Here is a 26561-nt window from a genome sequence, read left to right on the forward strand (position 1 = left end):
GCCCAACTACGAGACTGTTCAAAGTCATATGCCACGCCACAGCGTCACTCACAATGTTTTCCAGTAAATTAAGAAGATTTGTGACAGATGTATGTACATACATACTTCACCCTAGCCTGGAAGATTATGTAACGTGTTTTTTTTGTGCTATGAATAAATGTATGTATGTATATGTATATATGTATATGTATGTATGTGTGTGTGTGCGCATGCATGTGTGTCAACAGAGGAGAGGCTAGTACGTTGACTTCTATGAAGAAACAGCTGACACTTTATGAATGTTTTGTTTTGGCTAATAGAATTTCTGAATGGCCGGTTACTTAAAAAAACATTTTGTAGCCAAATTGACTGGTGAGTAAAAAAGTTAATTTCACACCCTGATTGTGAATAATAAATTGAATATTGTAATATCTACATTTGTTATATATTATGTAAATGCAATATATAAAGTTGAAAGTTTTGGTTAAGGTTTTTTTTTTTTAAAGAACTTAATATTTTTATTTAGCAAGGACACAATGTGTGTGTGTGTGTGTGTGTGTGTGTGTGTGTGTGTGTGTGTGTGTGTGTGTGTGTGTGTGTGTGTGTGTGTGTGTGTGTGTGTGTGTGTGTGTGTGTGTGTGTGTGTGTGTGTGTGTGTGTGTGTGTGTGTGTGTGTGTGTGTGTGTGTGTGTGTGTGTGTGTGTGTGTGCACAGGGCATAAAATTAACACTCAGCAAGCGTCAAATGTGAGTAATAATGAGACGAGATGTGAGTATATGAAACGGTGGCAATCGCCAGTTGCTGGTAAACATTTTTATGAATTCTAACAGAACAATGTTGTGAGAACATGAACGTAAACAAACATTCGCTCGGGACTGTTGACGGGTCAGTGCTGCATCATCACAAAACTTTAAGCCTTGCCAATTTAAATATTGAAACACAAGAAGATGGGAAAGGGAACTCAATTTGTTACTTACACACTGTGTGGGAAGTTTAAACATCCAAAGCGTGTGCCCGGAAAGCCGCATCTCTGACAGCGTGAATACTAAATTGAGCTCTCTCTTTCACATCGTCTTGCACATGGACGACAAATTCACAGAAAATTGTGACAAAAAAATGCCAGTCATGGTGAGTATCCTATCCTTGGTTATGTCTTAAATGAACATAAACAGTTGTGTACAGAATGTATCAGTATATTGAAATCATGTATCCAGTCTTAAAGTGACAGCAGCCTAATTAATATGCTACTGTCTGCATTTTTAATGTTAAAAAAACACACTAACTGCACTTGACTGAATAACTTTTGTAACTTTAATAAGGATTAATCTAGGTTTAATATATACAGTGAAGACCATGTAGTGCTATTTTACATTTGATTAGCCTAATTCTTTACATTTCTGTACCTGAAAACTACTGTTAGACCTACACACCATTCACTTTGTTATCGTCAATGGCAGTGAATATGAAAATGAAAAGATAAGATTGCGAAATGTGCTGTCTCCAGCCTGTTTCCATCCAATTGGCCTTTAACCAATAATATTGTGTGTAATGACGCCTAAAATTTCATACGTTTTGTTGTATCATTTTAAAAAAATGTGCCCTCGATTAGTTCCATACATAATTTTGCATATAACGCAAAATTATATTGTATCTTTCGCATCCCAAATATTTGTAAAATTCTGAGAGTAAGACGAGTGAAATTCGCCAGTTTACTGCCTACTATTTTCATGAATAATAGGCCTATTACTAAAATAAGGGAAATATTAACGGCATAGTGGGACAGCTTGTCTGACAGGACTGCATGTAAGATGGGTTTGTACACAGGGTAGCTCATGGTACAGTAGAATGGTACAGTAAAATGTTCAGTCATATAGCAACAATATGCCTTGAACATGCAGTCAAGCCAGCCACGGTTTGACGTGGCCGAGAACGCATGTATTCAGATCATTCAAACCAAAAAGAAGTTATTCGTTCTGGTTTCAGAGTTCAATAACATCAAATTGATCAAAAACATAAAATCGACATTTAAAGTATCCACATTGATTTATACGCTAAAGTTAAACGGAAAAAGATTATGTCGACATTTACAAAAAAATATCGATAATTGGCATTTCCATCAGCTATATCGGTAAACATTAAGATGCGCTACACCTTTTTCCGCAAAAAAAAATTCCTTGGATGGAAGCCTGGCTATTTATGTATTTATTTGTGCTATTGCTTGTAATTTGATTATTTGTTCTTATTTTATTACTGACTGTTTACTTGCCTTTAACTCTTTCCCCGCCATGTTTTCACGGTTATATGGTAGGTGGCGCTATTACATCTTCTGAAAGAGTACTGAAACTCCTGATCAAAATACATGTGAAGCAGCAGCAGAAAATACGACTGCATGCCTAGCACACAATAACACGTTCATCAACATTAAACAGCATATAAATCAAAATTGCCATACGTTCAAGAATGAAATGTTGACCCAGGACTAGGTATAGGACTGTGCAAGCATTCGGGGTGTTGATGATCTTGATCTACTTGATCTTTTGATCATCGTTCTTAATCTGATCTAGATTTCCTCAGCTTTTTGCTCAAAATTATATGAAACCTTCCCACATTCAAGTGTTGATAAAAAAAAATTATGGGGCTAGAATAAAATGTTCTCTTCTGAACATTGGCATTAAAATGTTCCCTGTTCTTTCTTTTGATCTATTGCATGTTCAGATATTCATACAACAAAAAATTCTGGGGCTCATGGAAGTTTTGTGAAAATGATCAAAAATCCTGGCGGTGGTTGGTAAAAAAACACTAACAGGAAGAGAGTTTATATTAGTTAGGCCGTATAGTGGTTAGACACTGAAACACCTGGTTTTAGACCACATTCATTTATTAGTATGGTGTAGGGCCTCCTTTTGCGGCCAATACAATATCAATTTGTCTTGGGAATGACAGATACAGTGCTTCAGAGTGGCCGGAAGGATTTTGAGCAATTCCTCTTCCTGAACTGTGGCCAGATCACTATGTGATGCTGGTGGAGGAAAACATGCTCCTCAACAATATTTAGATCTGGTTAATGTGCAGGCCATGGGAGATATTCAGCTTCACTTTTTTTTATGTTCATCAAACCATTCTGTCTCAAGTCTTGCTGTGTGTATTGGTGCATTATCATCCTGATACACCTTCAGGGCACAATATTTGAATCATTAGGTGCACATGGTCCTCCAGAATGGTTTGGTAGTCCTTGGCAGTGGCACGTGTCTATCAAGCACAGTAGAGGATGCCATAATATTGCAGCCCAAACCATCACTGATCCACCCTCGTGCTTCACTCTGGGCAGCAACAGTCCGGGTGTTAAGCCTCTTTGGGGCTTCTCCACACCATAACTCCCAAGGATGTGGGAAAGACAGTGAAGGTGGACTCAGAGAACAATATGTTTCACATTGTCCACAGCACAAGAATGGCACTGTTGGCACCAATGAAACCGACATTTGGCATTGGCACGAGTGACCAAAGGTTTGACTATAGCAGCCCGACCATGAATAGTCTCTGTGGAGCTCCCGACAAACAGTTTTGGTGGAAGCAGGAGAGTCAAGGTGCGCATGTAATTCTGCAGTGAGCTGGGCAGCTGTGCTTTTATGTTTTTTGGATGCAATTCAGGTTAGTACCTGGACATTAGAGGTGTGCAATATCACAAATTTTGATTGTGAATGATTAAAATGTCTCCACTCTCTGCTTTTGAAGGAATACTGTAATATTGTGCTCCTGTGCACATTCAATCAGTTGCAGTTCCGGTGCCTCCGTCCCAAAATACTGTACAACGCGACGTACATTCACATCACATGTTAACGCAGAGGTAGGGTTACACTCACACGACATTGCATTTATTTGTAAAATCAGACGTTTATTATTTGCATGCATTTTAAAGTCTTGCTGGTTAAACATTTTATTTGCACGTTGTCAAACAGCACGCGGGTACTAAACTAAGCTATCTTTCTCATCTTATTGCACTTAAACTGTCAAATACACACAAGGTTTACCTAAACCAGGGTTATTCAAATCTTGCCCTGGAGGGCCAATGCATTGCGGAGTTCAGCTCCAACCCTAAATCAAACACACCTGAACATGCTAATTAATGGCTTCAGGTTCATTAGAAAATCACAGGTAGGTGAGTTTGATCAGGGTTGGAGCTAAACTCTGCAGCGCATTGGCCCTCCAGGGCAAGATTTGAATAACACTGACCTAAACGAATGGTTATGTCTTAAGTGAAAGTAAACAGAAAACGTGTCTGTATATTAGATCAGTGCATTATGTCTTAAAGGTGAACCTGCTGTCGCTTATCATTAATGTTAATCAAACAACAAAAGACAAAAGGAAAATCCCTTACTGATCTTCCCTGAATAACTTCAGAACCTATAATAAGAATCAGTGTATATATCATTTATACAGTGAAGATAATTTAGCATTTTATTTTCACATTTGTTCATTTAATTCCTTACATGAATACTACTGTTAAAGCTACACTGTGTGATATTTTCCCCCATCTAGCAGTTAAAAGGTATATGACCATCCAGTGAATATTAGTTTCTCTTCCTCTCAATTCCAATTTCGTTTTAACTCCTACGGTGGCCGATTTAGTCCAAGATTAATATGGCTTCCAGTTCGACCTCGCCCACATTCGACACGGTGCCATGGAGTGTTAAAACGCGAAAGGCGAAGCTTGAATTCACGGGTATGTCCCTCTTTGGCTGATGTACTTTCAAGATGGAGGGGCAACATGGCGACCCGCATTCGAACCCATTACCGTATGTATTTTCAATGGAATATTATAAACTTACGAGAATACTTTATTACTTGAAAGAAGTAAATATACATTAATGAGCACATATATTTTTGAAAGAACTAAGTGTTTTTAGCTATAATAAACTAAAAGAGTTACACAGTGTAGCTTTAAATACATCTACTGTGAAAAATAGAGTATTATTTATTACATTTGTATATTACATTGTATTTGTAATTTGCATCTTTGTTCTTATTTTTAATAACAAAGATAAAATAATGAAATAAAAAGATCTTCAGCCACACCTACTTTGGTCTAAATGGTCTGTCATTCTTTTTTTCTTTAATATACTGTTACCTTGTAAGACTTTTTTTTTTTTGAATAGGGAAATTAGTTTGGCTGTATGGCTCAGTCACTTGCAAAATTGTAAAACCAACGTGAAAAAAACCTGTAATAAAATCGTGATTTTTCTGAAAAACAAATTGTGATGTGATATTTTTGCCAGTTCTGCCATCTCACCCACCCTAGGGCATCCCTTTCAAACAGCTTGCACCGACTTTTACTCCTGTTGGCTGTGGTTCGTCCTATTTGGTGGTATTCTGACATTACCCTGGATACCATAGCTCCCAGTACACAACAAAAACTTGGTCCTGGTCACAGATGTGGCAGCAAGACGTGCACCAACAATTTGGACTACATAACTATAAATTATATATATATGTATATATATATATAAAAAAAAAAAAATCACAGACAAGGCTTCAGCTAGTCCCGGACTAAAATGCATGTTTGAGCTATTTAAACTGAAAGCAACTTGCTAGGGCTGGTCCGAATACCATTTTTTGAGCTTCGAAGCTGTGGTAATAATCAACACAGAATATTCAAAGCTTTGGACGGATGGGGCTGAACATATTCTTCTATCTAATGAAGGCAGGAATCTGGAAAAGCGGCGCACCTCACACGGGCAGGGCTTATATGCTCCGAGAATGGACACTGCACTAGTGATTCAAAACACACAAGTCTGTTACGTCCCAGTTACAAGCTCCTATATTTCACAGTAGATTCATTTAGATTGATAATAACCGGTAATATTAGGCTTGCTGCGATAGTCGGTGTTAGTGTTCAGGCATAACACCAGTTACATCACTTGCCCACCGTTGTTTTGATATTTTATAGTAGTAAAAAATAATTTGGTTCAGTTAAATAATTAAAAGCTGAACATGCAGTGTGAGCCGAACAAGTCAGATGTCATTCATCACGAGAGTGAGGAGCTGAATGAAGATTTGGTTTCAAAGCGAAATGTAAAAGCGCCTATTTAATGGAGTTTGTCATTGTACTGTTTTGTTGTTGTGTTTTTCATTTAATAATAATAGGCTAATGAATCCACAATTCAAGCAACCCGCAGCCGAATTGACGCTAATTCAAAACTGAAACTAAAATGTGCACGGCCGCACTTTCATTCTTTCATGGCTGCACAGTGCAGCATTGTAATGTTACGGTGAGGGAACATTTTCTCCCCGTCATATTCCTAACGGGTAAAAAGGCTAATACATTTTGATTCTATTATTCTATTTTCCACAATATCAAACCAACGCAGCTTAACCCAAAATGCAAGCTTAGGCATGCGCTTCTTCCATATAAGCTCATGTAGCGGTGCGCTCTAGACAGAGAATACTCTGTTGCAAAAAAAACTAAATATTCTAATCCCAAATTTGAAAATCGAATACCAACCACCGAATGAATATTCAAATATTCTGGTACAGCCCTACAACTTGCACTGTCATATCTAAAAATATGTCAGTGACATTATTTTGTCTCAAGATGCACACCAGTAGTGCTGGGCGGTATGACCAAAAATTTATGTCACAGTATTTTTCAAAATTATATCGGTTTCAGCGTATATGACGGTATTTTTTTCCCCCTATGCATGACCAGGTGTTAACCACATTTTCTACTAATTGAGAGAGGAAATACTGCAGTACATTGACTAGAATGCCCTATTTTACTGTCATGATGAGTGAATATTGTAGAAAAATTCCACACTAGAATTAATACAGGTTTTCAAAGCCCCACAAAATGATGCTGTGGGGAGACAACAACCAATGAAACACACTCATTACAGACACATGAATATTAAAATAAGACCATGGAGAGAAAGAAAAAAGAAAAACAGAGTTGAGGGCACCTTAAGCATTTTAAAAATCTAACCCTTTATAACAACAAACTGACAAAACGAGGGAGAAACGCAGAAGAACATTGAATATTTTCAATACATTTAAGAGCACTACAGTCTCTGAACAAACGACACGTGTGAGTTTTACACAGAAAGAATAAAGCAGTTACATTTTTGAATAACCCATCGTGTCATCGCGGAGTGTCCTTTGCATACATTTTATAGAAGACGTGATGAAATATGTGTGCATACACACTGCTGGTTCATGTTTATTGCACTACTAGAGTATATGAAATAGGTCCATAAAAAAAGCGCTCGCTCCGGTCTATATGTGCTACATGATCCATGTGGAGAACGTTAATCTCATCGCGGCGCTCCGCGCTGAGACCGCTCTCTCTCTCGCACGCGCCGTGTGTAGTTTGAATTCTTCGCTGTAATCAAGGGCTGAATCCGAAATCGCCCCCTATAACCTCAGATAGGGCATTATTTGAGGGCACAGCCATTTGTAGTGGTGTCCGAAACCATAGTGGACGTTATCGAGTGCACTCATTCTATCCCACTTTGCACCGCAATAACGAGTGTACAACCGATGTACACACAACGGCTGTCCAACTTCATGCACTCTTTTTCATTCACTCCTTCAAGTGAACAATATAAGTGGATAAAGTAGGGAATAGTGAATGAGGTTTTAGGGGGGGGATTTCGGACTTACCATAGGCTGTGATGTGATCTCAGCTGTGTCCTCACTACAGTGCAACAGTGAAACGGGACCCCTTGAACAGTGACGCTGCGCCGCGTTCAGAACGTTGGTTAAGTGACATATCGGTATATGTCACTTAACCAACGTTCTGAACGTGGCGTATTTCGTATTGCGGTCTCATCAAAATTCATATCATAACAAAAATAAATACAGTATTCGGTATGAACCGGTATACCGCCCAGCACTACACACCAGTAATGTTTTTTTTCTAAGGCATGTTTATAAAAGCCTCTTAAATGTCCTAATTTAACTAAGGCCCAATCCTGGCTTAATCTAAGCCCTTTCTGAGGCTTACCCGGACATAATGTTTTTACAGTATTTTAATATGCTGGCATGGAGCAAGACACAAAATAAACAGCAACCCAAGAAGCAGCTGCCAAAGAAGTTCATCTGATGATACATACGTACATAGAACAATTGTAAAAAAACAAACATATGTACAAAATGTGTCTATCTAGGACTGGCAAACTCGACTGCAAAGTGAATTACCATGGACTGTAGCCCAGTGATTAAGTTAACTGAAATGGAACAAATATATTTTAGAAAAGTAGTTTTTGTAATGTCTATTTAATTATTTACTCATCTGCCGCAATAATGTAATGTTTTAAATTGACTTGATTTGTATATTTATCAGCCTATTAACTATCAATTGACCATAGGACAGGTTTAAAATTGTGTGAACGATCAGATGCATCTAATATTGTATGGATCTCTATGTCAAAAGTATTGTTTATAGAGCAGGTGGAACAGTATGTTCTTGCCCATACTGTCCATCAAACTGGGCTCCAGCCCTCCCTCAGGGACATCATTCTCTCTGGCATTGATCATCACAAAGTCTTCTCAGACAAATCAACCTTGTTGCCTGAAGCCATCCAGGAGAAACAGCTCTAAGCAGTGATCAGCACCACAGGAACTGCTTCTTCCTGCTTATGCAGTTAGCTGGGCAGTTTGCAGTTTGCCCAGACACTTACTGACCCTTACTGTCATATTCATTAGCAGGAAAATCAAATTTCAGCAAAGTTTTGAACTTGAGGAAGGTGACGCATGCATTATTGTACGTTTAAAACAAAATTACACCCTTTAAGCGTTTTAGCTGGAAGACAGGATGCTTGGAAATGCCTAACAAGGTATATAAAAAGTGCACATCAACAGAGAACAAACGCAAATGGGATGCAAACTTCCCCTGAATGACAATCCAAGGTCTCATCACAGCAAACATTATTTTAAGAGCATCTTCCCACATAAAACAAGGAAGAAAAGACAGCACATCATCAAGCCAAGTACCCCATTCATGACCCGATTTCTTGATGTCATTATGACAGTTTAGCAAGTTAAATAAGCTACAAACTGGATTACAAGTGAGATCGCTTTAGGTGCGTATGGCAGAGAAATATGAATTCATAAATATTTATGCTTTTCAAGTGATTTTTCAAAAACTGAACAGAACCGATGAAGACATCAGCATATTAAATTAGTCTTCTACACAAGAAAACGGGCTTCCCATATGAAACAAATGTTGGGAGATGGCATCGGAAAAACACAGATGAGTGAGTGCGCACATGCAGACTATAAAGATGTGGAGATTTACATTTACAGTAAATGTTATTTGGGCAAAAAAAGAATCAAACATTTACATTTACATTTACATTTGTGCATTTGGCAGACGCTTTTATCCAAAGCGACTTACATTGCATTCAAAGTACACATTTTTTACATTCTTGTCAATTCTTGCTTTCCCTGGGAATCGAACCCATGACCTTGGCGTTGCTAGCGCCACACTCTACTGTTTGAGCTATAGGAAAGCTCAAACAGATGTATTAAACATCTCCAACTATGTTGGGGCACAGTGCATACATTTTACTAACCTTAACCGTTTGGTCCAGTGATGCGGTGGCAACACGGGCTTGTGGTCCCATCAGGCCACATTGGATGTCGGTGATGGGGAGGGAGTGGCGGGAAAGAATGTGACGAGGTTCTGGTGTGCGAGATGAATCCAGCTGAACAACACTGAAACACAATACACCATCTTTTATTAACTCGCCATTATGAAGTCTTTATTATAAATGACATGCTCAGGACAACAATAATTAATTATGAGTGTCATCAATCCTACCGCATTATGTGTGTGATGATGAGTTCATTAAAAATTGATGAATGTGAAATATTAAAATATGATATACTGGGTGTAAGTGTAATAAAAAGATTGATACTCAAACTCTCTATACAAACATCAATGACCTCGCAAGCTTGTGCTGTGACCTTGCAAGTACTAGTTTATAACAACTCTGTACAATGCAAGTAAATCACTCGCATATGCAACTAAATTTCATGCTAGGCAACCTTCTAAAAATTATCTCTCTAATTAGCCAGTGGCTAGTAAATTGTACGATTTCACTCGCCTGTGATTGAGTTAGAGGCAATAAAATACATTTAGAGTAGATATAATTGCCTGCTGAGGCCGCTCTCAGCCAAGCGACTTTGCATAAAGCTTTATGCAAAGTCGCTTGGCTGAGAGCGGCCTCTGTCGCTTTCTCTCACACACTCAACATGAGAGGAAAAGATACCAACGCTGTGTAAAGAGAATTGACACGCTAGATCTAAATGCAGGGCTCGACAATAAGGACTGGCCAAGAGTTGACAGAACTGTCATTGTCCCGATTGAGCCAGTGCTGCATCATCATAAAAAGTCAGCAACTAATTTGACTATCGATTAGTCGCGTATGCACGCTGTGCCCAGAAACATCAGCCAGAAAAATATTTTTTTTAAATAATCGACAGATTATTCGGCTATAAAATTAATCATCAGTTGCAGACTAGTCTGACTTTTCTTGCGCCTGAATGTACAATTTCACACAAAATTGTCAAAATGCCCGCTTTGAGGAGTATCCTAGTCAGTTATTTCTTAAGTGAATGTAAAAAGTCGAGAAAGACAATGCATGTGTGTGTGCAGTATCAGTGTATTGGGTGCATTGGATTTAATGTTAATTAAGCAAAAAGACTGCAAAAAAACTGAGTAACTCAGCTCTTGACTGAGTAACTTTTGTAACTTTAAAAATTTAATCTGTATTTAATTTATACAGTGAAGACTATGCAGCGTGTTCCGTCTTCCCCTTTAGTCTAGGGGTAAATAGGGACCGACGAACAATAAAGAAAGTGGAGAGACTGAGGAGCTCCAGCGCTCCAGACCCAGAGCAACAAATAATCAAACAACTTTCAATTTGAAATAGCGTTTCTGCCTTTTATTTTCACCTTTAAGCAGTGATCAAAATTATATTGAAATCAAATACGAAATAAAGCAACATTTTTACAAATGAACCCAAAAACAAAAGAAAAACAAACATTACCTCGGGAGGAGGGCCCAAACAAAAGAAAACAAAAATACCTCTACCTAACAGGGAATAAGCATTAAATGATCTACATTAAAGAAAGAAAAAAAAAAAAAAAAAACAGATAACTTCCCTCACTCCCTAACTAACCATTAAACAGGAGAAAAGTAATGGGTATCCTCCACCCTACATTACCCAAAAACTCTTAACTGATTTTAACTGAAATCAACTCGTTAACACTAAAAACACACACAGAGAGAGAGAGAGAGAGAGAGAGAGAGAGAGAGAGAGAGAGAGAGAGAGAGAGAGAGAGAGAGAGAGAGAGAGAGAGAGAGAGAGAGAGAGAGAGAGAGAGAGAGAGAGAGAGAGAGAGAGAGAGAGAGAGAGAGAGAGAGAGAGAGAAACCCTCCAATAACATTCTGTAACAGAAACAAAAATGTGAATACGAAATGTGAATACGTCCTTGGACGTAACCAGCGTTATTTTACAATTGATTATTTTACTTCATTTATTTTATTTTATCTCTACCTAATCGGTTTGATCTACCTGAAAAACCTGAAAAGCACTATTTAATTTGTATCATTGTTCTATTGTGTTTATTTGTGCTATTGCTTGTAGTTTGATTGCTTGTTCTTATTTTATTACAGTCTGTTTACTTGTATTTCATTATGTTTGAAATTTACACTTTATATTTATATTTTATATATAATTGTTTCATTTGCATTGTTCTTGCATTCAATGTAAAAAGCCCTGGCGAGTAAAAAATGTACTAGCCAATGGCGACTCAAGCTTCAGTGTGTCCTTATAGGATTATAATTACTTTCAACTATTTGTTATTTATATCATGATTTTATTTGTCAGCCTCTGGAGAAATTAATTAGCATACATAAAATGACATTCATGCTTTTAACTAAAATTACAATATTTAACGAAACATTGTTATGAGTCAGCAATGTTAATAAAAAAATAATAATAATAATGCAACCCAGGCTCATTAGAAATCTCATCTGTGGCGACATTTCTGCAAATTGATATTATGTTGTGTCTTGCACGTTCAAAGTGAAAAGTCCAGTGAGTGTCGCTAAAAGAGTGTTCACTTTTATCCAAAAGAGATGAACGTGAATCTGGCAATGTTTTATCACTTTGGTTGTTGACTATATTACAGGAGTACAGAAATTAAATGTCCGGTGAGCTGCCCTAAAAGGTTAATGCTCTATAACGTTTGACAATAATGTACCGCCTACACTAAAACTACCCAAGAGTGTTAACAACAGCAAATGTGAGATAAAAAAAAACACATTTGCTGGAGCACCCATGCTATTTTAGCAAGTATCGTGTTTCATGAGACTCATACCCAAGCGCTCTGCATCGCAAGTGCAATGCTGTACCAGGTGAGCTACTAAGCAAGTTTACTAGTTCAGAAACCCAAACATATAGAGCTGGTTATTTGATGATTTTTGCTTCTTATTTTCTATTCGGTATTGTAGATTATTTTTGAGTGTCTAATAATCCAATATGCAGGAAGAGTTTGCTTTCTTTACTTTTAGCTGATTATTTATCTAACTTCCATTTTGCCTTCAAGTTTCCTTTGCAAAATAAGGCAAGCATTTCTTTCAGTAAACTGAACTTGTTAGAATGTACAATGTACTGCTAATGACTGTTGAATATATCTGGTCAAATGATTAGCTTAAAGAAAACCATGATTGAATGGGCGAGATGCAGAGAAGAGAAGGAGATCCAGATGGAAAGAAAAGGACAGATAAAGTGAGATGAGACAGAATTGAACCCCATTCTGTCAACACCACTGCATGACGCAGCACTGCTGGGTAAGCTCAGGGGCCGACCTGTCTTAAACAACATCTGTGATACACATCTGCGTTTTTATGCGAGAGAGGTTGGATAATTTCAGATCTGTACTGAATGTTAGATTTGCATTAATTGGGTTTCATTTTCCAGAGTGAGTGTCAATGTTTCATTCTATCCACAGCTCACTTCCACTGATTTCATGTGAGCTATAAAAGCAGTCTAAAGCCCAAAGTATACTTCTCGCACTGTACATGTAACAATTTGTCAGCTGTCATCATCAGGAGGGCCCGCGGACATCCGCGCACCACGTGCGTACAACAGCTTAAAAATCTTAATTTCTTTTCGACTGCAGAAAGAAAGACATGGGCATCTTGGATGACATGGGGGTGAGTAAATTATCAGCAAAAGTTTATTTAAAAGTGAACTAATCCTTTAAGGCCCTGACAAACTTAATTTTCCATGTTCCGCTCCGTCTCTATTTTGGTCTCATCTGACCACATGACTTTCTCCCATGACTCCTCTGGATCATCCAAATGGTCATTGGCAAACTTAAGACGGGCCTGGACATGTGCTGGTTTAAGTAGGGGAAACTTCCGTGCAATGCATGATTTCAAACCATGACGTCTTAGTGTATTACCAACAGTAACCTTGGAAACGGTGGTCCCAGCTCTTTTCAGGTCATTGACCAGCTCCTCCCGTGTAGTTCTGGGCTGATTTCTCACCTTTCTTAGGATCATTGAGACCCCATGAGGTGAGATCTTGCATGGAGCCCCATTCAGAGGGAGATTTACAGTCATGTTTAGCTTCTTCCATTTTCTAATGATTGCTCCAACAGTGGACCTTTTTTCCCCAAGCTGCTTGACAATTTCCCCGTAGCCCTTTCCAGCCTTGTGGAGGTGTACAATTTTGTCTCTAGTGTCTTTGGACAGCTCTTTGGTCTTGGCCATGTTAGTAGTTGGATTCTTACTGATTGTATGGGGTGGACAGGTGTCTTTATGCAGCTAACGACCTCAAACAGGTGCATCTAATTTAGGATAATAAATGGAGTGGAGGTGGACATTTTAAAGGCAGTTCCACCACATCCCAAAGATGCTCTATTGGGTTGAGATCTGGTGACTGTGGGGGCCATTTTAGTACAGTGAACTCACTGTCATGTTCAAGAAACCAATTTGAAATGATTCGAGCTTTGTGCCATGGTGCATTATCCTGCTGGAAGTAGCCATCAGAGGATGGGTACATGGTGGTCATAAAGGGATGGACATGGGCAAAAACAATGCTCAGGTAGGCCGTAGCATTTAAATGATGCCCAATTGGCACTAAGGGGCCTAAAGTGTGCCAAGAAAACATCCCCCACACCATTACACCACCACCACCACAGTGGTAACAAGGCATGATGGATCCATGTTCTCATTCTGTTTACGCCAAATTCTGACTCTACCATCTGAATGTCTCAACAGAAATCGAGACTCATCAGACCAGGCAACATTTTTCCAGTCTTCAACTGTCCAATTTTGGTGAGCTAGTGCAAATTGTAGCCTCTTTTTCCTATTTGTAGTGGAGATGAGGGGTACCCAGTGGGGTCTTCTGCTGCTGTAGCCCATCCGCCTCAAGGTTGTATGTGTTGTGGCTTCACAAATGCTTTGCTGCATACCTCGGTTGTAACGAGTGGTTATTTCAGTCAAAGTTGCTCTTCTATCAGCTTGAATCAGTCGGCCCATTCTCCTCTGACCTCTAGCATCAACAAGGCATTTTCGCCCACAGGACTGCTGCATACTGGATGTTTATCCCTTTTCACACCATTCTTTGTAAACCCTAGAAATGGTTGTACGTGAAAATCCCAGTAACTGAGCAGATTGTGAAATACTCAGACCGGCCCGTCTGGCACCAACAACCATGCCACGCTCAAAATTGCTTAAATCACCTTTCTTTCCCATTCTGACATTCAGTTTGGAGTTCAGGAGATTGTCTTGACCAGGACCACACCCCTAAATGCATTGAAGCAACTGCCATGTGATTGGTTGATTGGATAATTGCATTAATGAGAAATTGAACAGGTGTTCCTAATAATCCTTTAGGTGAGTGTACACTATATTGCCAAAAGTATTGGGACACCCCTCCAAATCATTGAATCCATGTGTTCCAATCACTTCCACTTGCCACAGGTGTATAAAACCAAGCACCTAGGCAAGCAGACTGCTTCTACAAACATTTGTAAAAGAATGGGTTGCTCTCAGGAGCTCAGTGAATTCAAGCGTGGTACTGTGATACCTACCTGTGCAGTAAGTCCATTCGTGAAATTCCTTCACTTCTAAATATTCCACAGTCAACTGTTAGTGGTATTAACAGAGTGGAAGCAATTAGGAACAACAGCAACTCAGCCACAAAGTGGTAGGTTGTTTTTCAGGGGTTGGGCGTGGCCCCTTAGTTCCAGTAAAAGGAACACTTAATGCTTCAGCATGAGCATACCAATATATTTTGGACAATTCCATGCTCCCAACTTTGTGGGAACAGTTAGGGGGTGGCCCAACATGACTGCGCACCAGTGCACAAAGCAAGGTCCATAAAGACATGGATGAGTGAGTTTGGTGTGGAGGAACCTGACTGGCCTGCACAGAGTCCTGACCTCAATTAGAGCAGAGACTGCAAGCCAGGCCTCTTCGTCCAACATCAGTTCCTGACCTCACAAATGCGCTTCTATAAGAATGGTCAAAAATTCCCATAAACACACCCCTAAACCTTGTGGAAAGCCTTCCCAGAAGAGTTTTAGCTGTTATAGCTGCAAAGAGTGGGGCAACTACATATTAAACCCTACGGATTAAGAATGGGATCATGTGTTGTCAAGTTCATGTGCATGTAAAGGCGGACGTCCCAAAACCTTCGGCAATATAGTGTATTATACATGGGCAATATAGACAAAAACAATCTAATGAAAACAAAGATGTAAGACACTCTGTTGTGACTTTGGGTTGACATAAAAGCTTGTAAAAACTGAAAAAAAAACAGGGAGAAGTTGTGACCACTGCAATCAGTTTAAGCCCTGTCCTGCATCTGTCGGTGAGCCCATGTCCCCCCTCACACTTTAGATTCCCCTCGTTCTTTACAGCACTTCATTCTTCATGCTGCGCTGCACTTGCCGTTGTTCGCTGAGCAGCAAGGTCACAGTCAACACGAATGGCACAATTCAACTTACAGCAGAAACCTGAGTGCAAAACAGGGGCGACATTTACGGGCAAACACGATTAAGCTGGTGACAACGCGGCCTTAAGGAATCAATAAGAGCCTTGACCTGTGTTGCTAAGAATACACATGAATGTCTCCATCAAACAACAAAACGTGATCCAAATGAAGTCATGTAGTTCCGGAGGTGCATGAGCCAGCTGAACAACTGCCATTGAGTGGGAGAAGCTCTTCCCAGATAGTTGGGTCAATGACATTTAAGAGTGGCCACGATAAAAAAAAGAAAGAAAGCATGCAAGTTCTTATAAATTATATTCATATTTGTTTCATATTTTGGAAAACTTATATATCATTTTTTAAGAAAAGTTTTAAATGTAATGTCATAATTTCAAATTAACTAATGAAACCTTATTGTAAAGCGTTACCATTTTAGTTAACAATGACATCACTGAATGGCATTTTACAACCTTGCCGTGTCATAAAAAGGTCAAATTATCTGATTAAAAGACGTGACTTTGAATAATAAAAGAACTACTTAACTAGTTAAACTCTTGAAAAGAAAATCTTATTAATTCCCCTTTAATAAGAGGCTTTTTCTTCATTTTGATATCTGGAGAGTTGTATCGACCTGCAGTTTAAACCCCTTTAAAATAAGTGAATTTTAATTCAGAAATAAAATCAACTCAACATAGAAAAGGGTATACTCAAGTCACTGTGTATGGATTGCATTTTTACTGTATGTCGGAATAAATTAGTATTTAGTCATCAAAGGCTCATTCAAAAACGTTCTTTGCATTTGTGGGATTTAAAATGCCATCTAGATAGGCAGCTCAATAGGCGAAACATAGCGCAGTAAACTCACACCGCATGTCTGGACCTCTCAGCAGCACGTGAGGGTCAGGGAATGTTGATTATGGTGATGGCTGAGAGGTTATACTGTCGAGCGATACAGATACAGAATAATAGATGCACGTCATCTCCTTTCAAAACTCAGAGACAGACACTGAATTATTCATCCTGGTTTGATGGCTGTGCGGGTCTCTCTTGCCTTCTTCTTTAATATATTGCAGCCCATGGGCCTAGTTTACCTTAGCTAATGCCATCAAACAAACATGACGTCCTCTGGACTTTCATTTAGGATTCCTGCGTGCCTGTCATCGTAAAAAAAAAAAAAACCTGGTCTTCTCCTCTAACCTTCAGTACAAAACCAGCAGTTAGGTCAGTAAAATACAGCAGGAAGCCTAAAACAGCAAGTCTTCCAAAACATAACACAAGTTTGGGCTTCCCTCATTATTGATAATGCTCAGAGAGCTTTGAGGTGAATGTCTGTGCTTATCAGCCTCACCGCTTCCGCTTCAAAAGTATGCTTTTTTCAGATCGATAACAATATGCAGCGCAGCATAATAGAGATGGACAGATTGGCTGAACACAGACAGCTTGAAAGTTGAATTGCCACAACATCTGAAAGAAGTGAAAATAAACACCTGAGGTTACAGGAAGGAGAGCTGCATGTTTTAGATGTTTGAAAGTCATTTTCCACATGTTTTATATCCTAATTACTCTGGTTGAGATGTTCTTAAAGCCATTTTGAAACAAAGTGGAGATGTATGGTTGTTTATCTAGATTTATTTCACCATCTGCACCTGTTGTAATACATTGAAAACACCCACACTGCCATCTACTGGCCATGACGTGGAAGCAACCCCAAGATAGTGGATATATCTGGGGAAATTTCAGAAAGCCTGACAAGAACATGTATTTTATCCCCCCAAAAAAAGTGAATCAAATTATTGTGAGGAATATTTTTATTTCTGTAAGAAGAATTTGCCCTACTACTTGCCTTATTAATTACATTTAAAAAAAAAAAAAATGTGTCTCAACAGGATTTATTGTAGTGTCAAGAACTGTAAACAAACACAATAGTAAAACATACAAACACATCACAACAATAATTATAAAGATTTTATGTTAAAATGTATTATTTAAAAAATGTATTGACCAGTTTTTGGCTAAGGCCGAATCATAAACCGTGGGAGATCTAACAAAATACATTCACACTGATGCTCCGATCTTTTTTGAATTATAAGATGTGGTTTGTCCTGTCTGTTTAATCCCTTAAGTCTTGACATAACTGTCAAAGTGTGCGTTTCTCACAGTCACAGCGCATATCCTGTGCAATGTCATTTTAATTTGCTTCAACCTTTCCGAAATTTATGAAAGATTATCCAACGGAAGGTTCGAGTGGTGTGAGTGTGTGAGGAATTGGAAGCTATCAGAAAATGGGTGTGTTAATACACTCAGCACCATCGTGCACATGCGGTTAAAAACGAAGCCCAGCCCTATTTTTGACTTCACAAATTCGTTTTAATTGTTGCAATTGCAGTACAACCTTTATAAACACAAATATTCACTTTTCTAAACGAATATGCATAATTAGAAAATAATATTTTTTTTTATTTTATAAATATTAAATATGGAATCACACTGCAGGACAGAATAACTTCCCAAAGGTTTTTCATTAAAACTGTGAAGTATGTGACTAGAAGCCATTAAAATAAACCAGCAGGTATAAATACAGCTTAACTGAAATCATCTACAGAGAAATAATTAGTGTGAACTATTGGCCAAAGCACTCATTATCTGATTGATGGTAGTGTATGGAAAGACATGGCTATCAGACACACACACACACACACACACAGGCTTTTAATGTTTTATGGGGACATTCCATAGACATAATGATTTTTATACTGTAGAAAATGTCTCCCCTAACGTCCTAACCCACACCCCAAAACACAACCCTCACAGAGATCTGATCTCACCATCCTCAAGAGACAGCGGGTGATTATATTTTAATGCGTAACCATATTGTCCACCACAGTAATCCTCTGTATATGAGTATGACTATATGTTTGTATATGAATGTATGCTAACATATTATTGGTCTGCTATTAAACAATATGGTTTCCAGCCAATCACAAATGTTCTAATGTGGTGTTACGTACGCTATACGGAGGAAGGCGTGTTGTATATGTGTATGTGTGGGTAATCTGTTTTGTGCGTTTCAGATTCCATTGGATCCTGTCATTCTTCATCAAGGACGATGACACCCCAGTTCACGCTGCCAAACACCTCACGACCCCCTGTTTAAATACCCATATTTCCTCTGTACCACTCATTATGCTTTTTGCTTGTTTGCTGTTGCTTGTTACTGTTTGTACATTCATTATTAGCATGGTTTTGTATACAGTGTGTTTGTTATTTGACTGAAACGTTCTTTGTTAGCATTGTGGTTGTAAAGTGTATGCTTGCAGTTTTTATGCTGAAGACTTTCCTACATTTTCTTTTTGATATTTAGTTTAGCTGATAAAACCTAGTTAGCTAGGTTTTATTTTATTTATTTATTTTATTTTGCACCTCTCAAGCTCGCATTCCCACCTTGTTGTTGTATTGTTATTTTTTTCATTTTGTAAATATTGTTTTTCCTTTTCACCTTTGTGATACCAATACTTCATTTGAGAGCCACGTTACTAGCATCTGTAAAACCGCATTCTTCCATCTTAAAAATATATCTAAAGTACGACATATGCTCTGAAGGTAAAATGCTGAACAGTTAGTTTATGCGTTCATGACCTCAAGGCTACATTATCGTAATGCTCTACTGGGTGGTTGCCCTGCAAGATTAATTAACAAACTCCAGCTGGTCCAAAACGAAGCGTCTAGAGTTCTTACTAGAACCAGGAAGTATGACCATCTTAGCCCGCTTCTGTCAACACTGCGCTGGTTCCCTATTAAACATCATATATTTTAAAATCTTGCTTATTACTTACAAAGCACTAAATGGTTCAGCTCCCCAGTACTTGAGCGAGCTCTTAACACATTATACTCCTTAAAGTCTTTTGCAATCTCAAAATTGATAATACCTAGAATATCAAAATCAACTGCAGACGGTCGGTCCTTTTCCCATTAAGCACCTAAACTTTGGAACAGTCTTCCAAGCATTGTTCGGGAAGCAGACACACTCTGTCAGTTTAAATCTAGGCTAAAAACACATCTCTTTACTATGGCATACACATAGAACATTATCAATTTATATTATTCAAATCAGTTAAATGATTGTTTTAGGCTGCATTAATTAGGTCAGCCGAAACCGGGAACACTTCCTATAACAATCAATAGTATCCAGCTGCAGGCCCGCAGCATCGCAGTTTCAGAACCGCATCCACAGAACTGGAAGTGAACAGTGCTAACCATTCGCGTTATTTTCTATTTGTTAAATGCAAGCTGTTTTCACATGGATTTTAATCGGAACGATGTCTACAATATTTAACAACAATACTTTTAAATAAAGTTACTTTTCTATTCATATCCTTGAACAAGTGAAACATGCATTTAAGCCAATGAGACGTCAACAGAAGCATGAGGAGAATATGAGTTGTGTGTGACATTTCTGTCATGATGTGGTGAACAAATATTGAATATGTTCACGTTTTATCATTAAAGCTTGTTTTGCATTTGTCAAAAGATATTATCGGCCTTAATATTAAATAATTATTAATTAACAAAACATTCGTTTTGTTTTCAGAGATGAAAAGACAGAGATTTCTGCAGAAATGTCATGATATGGGCTTAAGAGTAAAGGTTTTGGATTTTATTTTGTTTTTGTTTTTATTATGTGCCGTTCAAATACTTTTTAAAAAATATTATTTTAGAAATATTTTATTAATGTCCTATTTGTTTTCTTTTAGAGAAACCCGTTTGACTTGTTCAAGGCCTTGTATTAAATAGCTATTTTTATTTGACATTTGAAAATTTGAAATGTCACATTCTCTGTGTCTAAGTATTATTTGTAACAACATGAACATGAATGTAATAATATGATTGAATATACAGTCAAATGGGAAACACTTTACAACATGTTACACATTTATTAACATTTTTTTAAAGGTCCCGTTTTTCGTGTTTTTTTGAAGCTTTGATTGTGTTTACAGTGTGCAATATAACATGTGTTCATGTTTCGCGTGTAAAAAAACACAGTATTTTTCACACAATTTACTTATCTGTATACTGCTGTTTTCACTGTCCTCAAAACGGCTTGAAAGATTTCCCTGTTCTATGAAGTCCCTCCTTCAGAAATATGTAACGATTTCTGATTGTGCCAGCGGTTCCCGTGTTGTGATTGGACAGCAGCTTAGCACACGCAGAGCGCACGTTACCGGAAAGGTCACGCCTCTCACCATAACGGGGATGCATGCGCTCAATGATCTCTAAGTACAGCGTCCCTGGGAAAGCCAAACAAAGGTGACTTGACTCCGGGATGAAAATAACAGCGTCTCGACGACATGGCAACAAACAAACTATACGAACGCAACCGAACACAACACTTCCTCTTCTCCACGCGGGAGCAACAAGACCACGCCCCCTTTTTCGCACGTTCTTGTGGGCGGAGGTTAGTCGACATACTGCTCTACTGACGTAATTAAAGCAGGAAGTACCAGGATGTAGTCCTAACCAGCCGTTCGCTGTAGGCTTTGAAAGGGAACTTCTGTTAAATAAAATATCTCGCTTGGCATTGAACTTTGAGCTTTATAATTTTACAGGTATTATAAATGCTCTAACAGCAACATTACACACTAACTAAAGTTTGAAAAATGGGATCACGAAGAACAGGACCTTTAAATAAAAACGGTGTATAGTTGTAGTGTATAGTTTCCATGAAGTATAAACTACTGTGTTTGTAAACTACTGTGTAATGCAGAACATAAAAGTGTCTTTATTTAAAAGTATTGTTGTTAAATATTGTAGACATCGATCCGATCAAAATCCATGTGAAAACAGCTTCTATTTAACAAAAGAAACTGCGGTGCTGCGGGCCTGCAGCTGGATATATCTCATAACACCCAATGTTCTCGTTTAAATCATAAGAAGAATGGCATCTACGCTAATATTAGTCTCTCTAATTATACCAAGGTGTACTGTGGTCAGCCGGATCCGGGCCGTATCCAGATCAGATGGTGGACATGCACCTAGACACAATGCAGCCCTGAAGTGTCTGCAGAGATTGTGTCAACTAGACACGACAGCCAGTGGCACTGGATCCTCAACAAACCTGTCTCCGGCATGATGACTCCGATCTTCAACTAGATGGAACTGGACAAATATTCTGAATGTTCCGATCTAATCTGACTTGTAATGCTGCCTGAATCATAATCATGCAATGTTCGTTCGTTGGCCAGAGGAGAAATGGCCCTTGACTTTTGTTGTATTATTTTCCTGTTATCACTGTAAAGCTGCTCTGAAACAATCTGTATCGTAAAAAGTGCTATATAAATAAAGGTGACTTGACTTTGTAACTGTACACTTCAGAGTTTTGCCTAAATGCTTTTCTTTTATTGGCCTACCTTTCTTTTAAGATACACATACACTTATTTTAATGTTATACTTCCGTTTCCTCCTAGACAAATATCCACTAACACGCAAGGGTTCTAACATTGTATAACTTAAGCATTTAGGTACACTATGTAATGTTTGGCCATCTAGCGGTTAAAAAACAAAACTGCGTGCACTTTGAGGAAGAACATTGTTTTGGTTGTGCTTCGGCTCTACGTGACTCTGTGGATGAATATGGTTCTTTTTCATAAGTAAAAGAGAAAGAGTGAGATTATCCTACTGCTCATAAAACATTCACTACTAGGCTTAAGATATATAACCAGTTTAGATTGAAAGGATCTCAAGCTGACAAGCTGAAGACGTTACTATAGCTATACCCATTATTAGATGTCGTACTTCCTTGAAAGTAGGAACAATATAAACAACCCATAATGAAATGACCCTTCGCAACAGATAATGCTTTACAATTAACTCTGTAAGAAAGCTACAGATGGCAATTTATCTATTCAATACAATAACTTATTCAGCTGTTGAGTAATAAAAACAGCATCTTCGATTTTACAACATTTAAAATCCCTCAGTTCTCGCCATCTCCGAAAAGCCAAGCCAATGTTGGTTCTCGTTTAATTACGAGATCTGTCACATTCTCTTTCTGCCTGCAGACTCTCCTATGTTCTGATGATTTTTTTTTTTTTTTTTAATGGGTGATTCCCTGGAGGCTGACCTGGAGGTCAACATTTCACGTTTTGGATTAACATTTAAGTAACATAAGTATTTTAAAGCCTTTCATGTACAGACAAAGCTACTAAATCGTTGATTTGACTGTTCTGAAACCACTTGCTTTGTGTTCCATTCATTGTGTTGTATTAATATTCTAGTCTTATCTCTCAATATTCCAGAGATTCGGATGGAGTTCCACTACACGCTCATGCCAAACACTTAATACGAGAAGACAAGGAGCAATTTAACAATGTCACCTCTAAAACGGAGTCTTTAACTACATTTATGATGTTGCTTCAAGGGCTGGTGTATTTTGAGAGAAGTATAAATAAATGTATGTATTGGAATTCCCACCTTTACTACTGATTTGTTAAATATTTAAAAGTTAATTACAAGTCCAAAAAAAAAACATACTTCAATACAACCTCCTGCATTTGTAACTGAGGAAACCTCTGTAGATTTAGTGTCACTTATTGAGGTCAAGACTTCACTCATATCCACAATTAACGTTGTAAACAAAGGAGAAATGATTAGTGAAGCTTTTAACGCACCTGGAGAGATTCCATATGAGTGCCAGATTGTCTTTCCCTCCTGACACAAAATGACTGCTGTCATCAGTGAAATGGATGCAGCTCAGGTCCTGATAGTGTCGACTCAATATAGCCAGCAAATTTCCTGTTGACACCTATTAGAAAGTATTAAATGTTAAAGGTGATGATAAAATATGACTCCTGTCCCAGCTTAATATGCAGACAGCTGTAAGTAAGTCACTTGTCACAAGAGTCAAAGACAAATAAGTGTGTCCACAATGAAGAATAGGAAGAATCTAGTTTAAAAGACCAATGACAAAATGTGCCAAGTTCATAGAAATGTTCTCTGTCTTTGCATTCATGTTGGTTTCATAAGGTTTTTAAAAAAAAAAATTGGCCAGAGAGTTTAATTGAATTATTTTAATTGAAAATGGGCGTAACCATCAAGTAAAAAGGCATTAAATATATGTGAGATCTCACATCTAAATCATTATTTCCAAAAAGGTAAATGTAATGTACTTACTATAGGGTTTGGCTGAGGATTAGTTGCATGTAATTAAGTATAATTTAATGTTATTACTATGGTAAGTACATGTAACAAGGACACTGTAAAAACCTTTATTTTCAAGGTAAAAGGCTTTTTTCTTCTTTTTTTTTTTTTAATTATTGTTAATTAATTCATAAATATTACATTTTTGGGGAGTCGCACCATATGACACTTTACAACCTGATCTAATATGTCTTAAAAATTTTGATATTTTATGACAATGACACACAATCGCAGTCAGTCTTTCTTTAATGATATCAGGACAGTTGCACCCCCGTGACATGTTCATTCATTCAAAAATTTTAACTGAAGGAGAATCATGTCAAACTGAATGAGAATCATATCAGAGTAAAATTGTGTAATATTCTTTGATAACCAAAACAAATCTCCTCACCTCCCACAGGTATATAGCTTCAGCAATGCCAGCCAGTACATAAAGTCCATTAGGAGATGCACAGAGACACGTAACGATCCCAGGACACACAATCTTCTGCTGAAGCTGGTCCTGAAAGGTAATGATGTGCAGAATCAAAGAGTTATTCAGAGCAGAATAGCTTTGTTATGGGAATTTAGAAGAGCTGTTGCAATGCGTTTAATATGAAATTAACAAGCCATGACAAATGACCATCAGATTGTCATGTATTCAAAGCCATAGCCATTGAAGATAACTATATTTTTGGGTTAATATTTGTTTTTGTTACAAAGATCCCATATTTGTTACAAAGAGCACATTTCTGGCTGGAACATGTTTTCTATTATTCATATTTTTGGCAGGTCTAACAAGTTCAGTTTTAACTACACAACAGAGGGATGGTGAGATGGGGAAAGAATGAAGTTTGTGTCCACTCCAGTGTTCATTCATTAAACCAAAACAACTAAAACCTGTCTACATCTGGCTGTCAAATTTCTTGTGCTCATGCTTGGTTGATTTGATGTAATCACTGTATGAGTTAAGTGTCAGAAAGATTTGTCTCAGGTTAGGGATTTTGGGAAATATAATCTATCCCAAATTTGCATATTAGCACTTCTTATTACGTGTGCGTGTGTGTGTGGGCATGTTTTTGTGAAATATCAGGACACAAATGTGTATAATGACATGGGTATGACATAGGTATTACAAAAAGAGGGTGAAATATGAGGACGTTGCCCATGTCCTCACTTTTCAAAATGCTTATAAATCACACAGAATGAGGTTTTTTTCACTGAAAGTAAACTGTGCAGTTTCCTGTGATGGGTAGGTTTAGGGGCAGGGGCAGTGTAAGGGGATAGAAAATACGGTTTGTATGGTATAAAAACCATTACGCCTATGGAATGTCCCCACATTTCACAAAAACCCCCCTGAGTGTGTGTGTGTGTGTGTGTGTGTGTGTGTGTGTGTGTGTGTGTGTGTGTGTGTGTGTGTGTGTGTGTGTGTGTGTGTGTGTGTGTGTGTGTGTGTGTGTGTGTGTGTGTGTGTGTGTGTGTGTGTGTGTGTGTGTGTGTGTGTGTGTGTGTGTGTGTGTGTGTGTGTAAAAAGGGTGAAACCCAGTCACAACACCATCTGTATGAATAGCTACTTAATCTTAAATAACTCAATACACCGGTGTTCTACGACTATCTATTCAATATTTAGGCTACTAATTTTATCATGAACTGATACATGTCAATAATGCTAATGAAAAACTGGACTTTATATTTGCAGTGATGACTGCAGTATGTCTATGCAGCTGACAAATAACATTGTGAGTTTTGTAACATTAAGATATTTTAGTTAATATGTCTATATCACAATTTCAATAACCTATTTTGCTTTCAATTAAATGCTACATGTAACAACGTTTTAGCGTTTAAAAAGTACAAAGTCTTTCATGGAAGAGATGGAAACCTGTGACGTTACTTGGACTGGAGCGGTTCGTGACTCGAATGTATACGTTTCAATGGCAACATTATCAACGCTAAAATGAATCTGCAGCAGACAGGTGGTACAGGTCAGTGCTCTTCAAGTTGTTTACCGTAAAACTTCAAATAATAGCCCGGGCTTCTATTTACCCAAATCGCCGAACTGCACCGGCTTGTATTTGAAACAGGCGTCTATAAGAGACAGGCCTTTAATTTAGTGTCGAGATGTTCAAGCATGATGGTAGGAGGTTACCACATTATATTACGTTTTATTTATAATTAATTCGAATGTGTTTAACAAATCATTTAATGTAAGAAATGTCTTAGATTATTGGCAGCACAAAAAACGAAACGATGTGACAGCAATGGGCAGAACAATACAAGTTACCGCTAAAATCCATTGAGCGTATGAACTTGTTGCCCGAAACACATCAAAAAGAAAGAATGAAGGCTACCCTGTAAAACAACTGCAATCATGTGATAGAGAATTACTATATGCATCACTAT

At 38.0% G+C, this 26561-nt stretch overlaps 1 protein-coding gene across 1 annotated transcript in view; it reads right to left on the minus strand.

Annotated features, from left to right (window-relative positions):
• The window catches only part of wdr18 (WD repeat domain 18), a 141844-nt gene that overhangs the window by 91802 nt on the left and 23481 nt on the right, over window positions 1-26561 (minus strand). Inside the window, exons 2-4 of the mRNA XM_079845075.1 lie at window positions 24571-24681; window positions 23651-23784; window positions 9546-9687 (exon numbers count right to left, since the gene is read on the minus strand). Of these exons, the coding sequence (XP_079701201.1) occupies window positions 9546-9687; window positions 23651-23784; window positions 24571-24681 (387 nt within the window). The remainder of the gene's footprint in view (window positions 1-9545; window positions 9688-23650; window positions 23785-24570; window positions 24682-26561) is intronic.

The sequence above is a fragment of the Gobio gobio genome (genome assembly GCF_949357685.1).
Source record: "Gobio gobio genome assembly, chromosome: 19".
Classification (NCBI taxonomy): Eukaryota; Metazoa; Chordata; class Actinopteri; order Cypriniformes; family Gobionidae; genus Gobio; species Gobio gobio.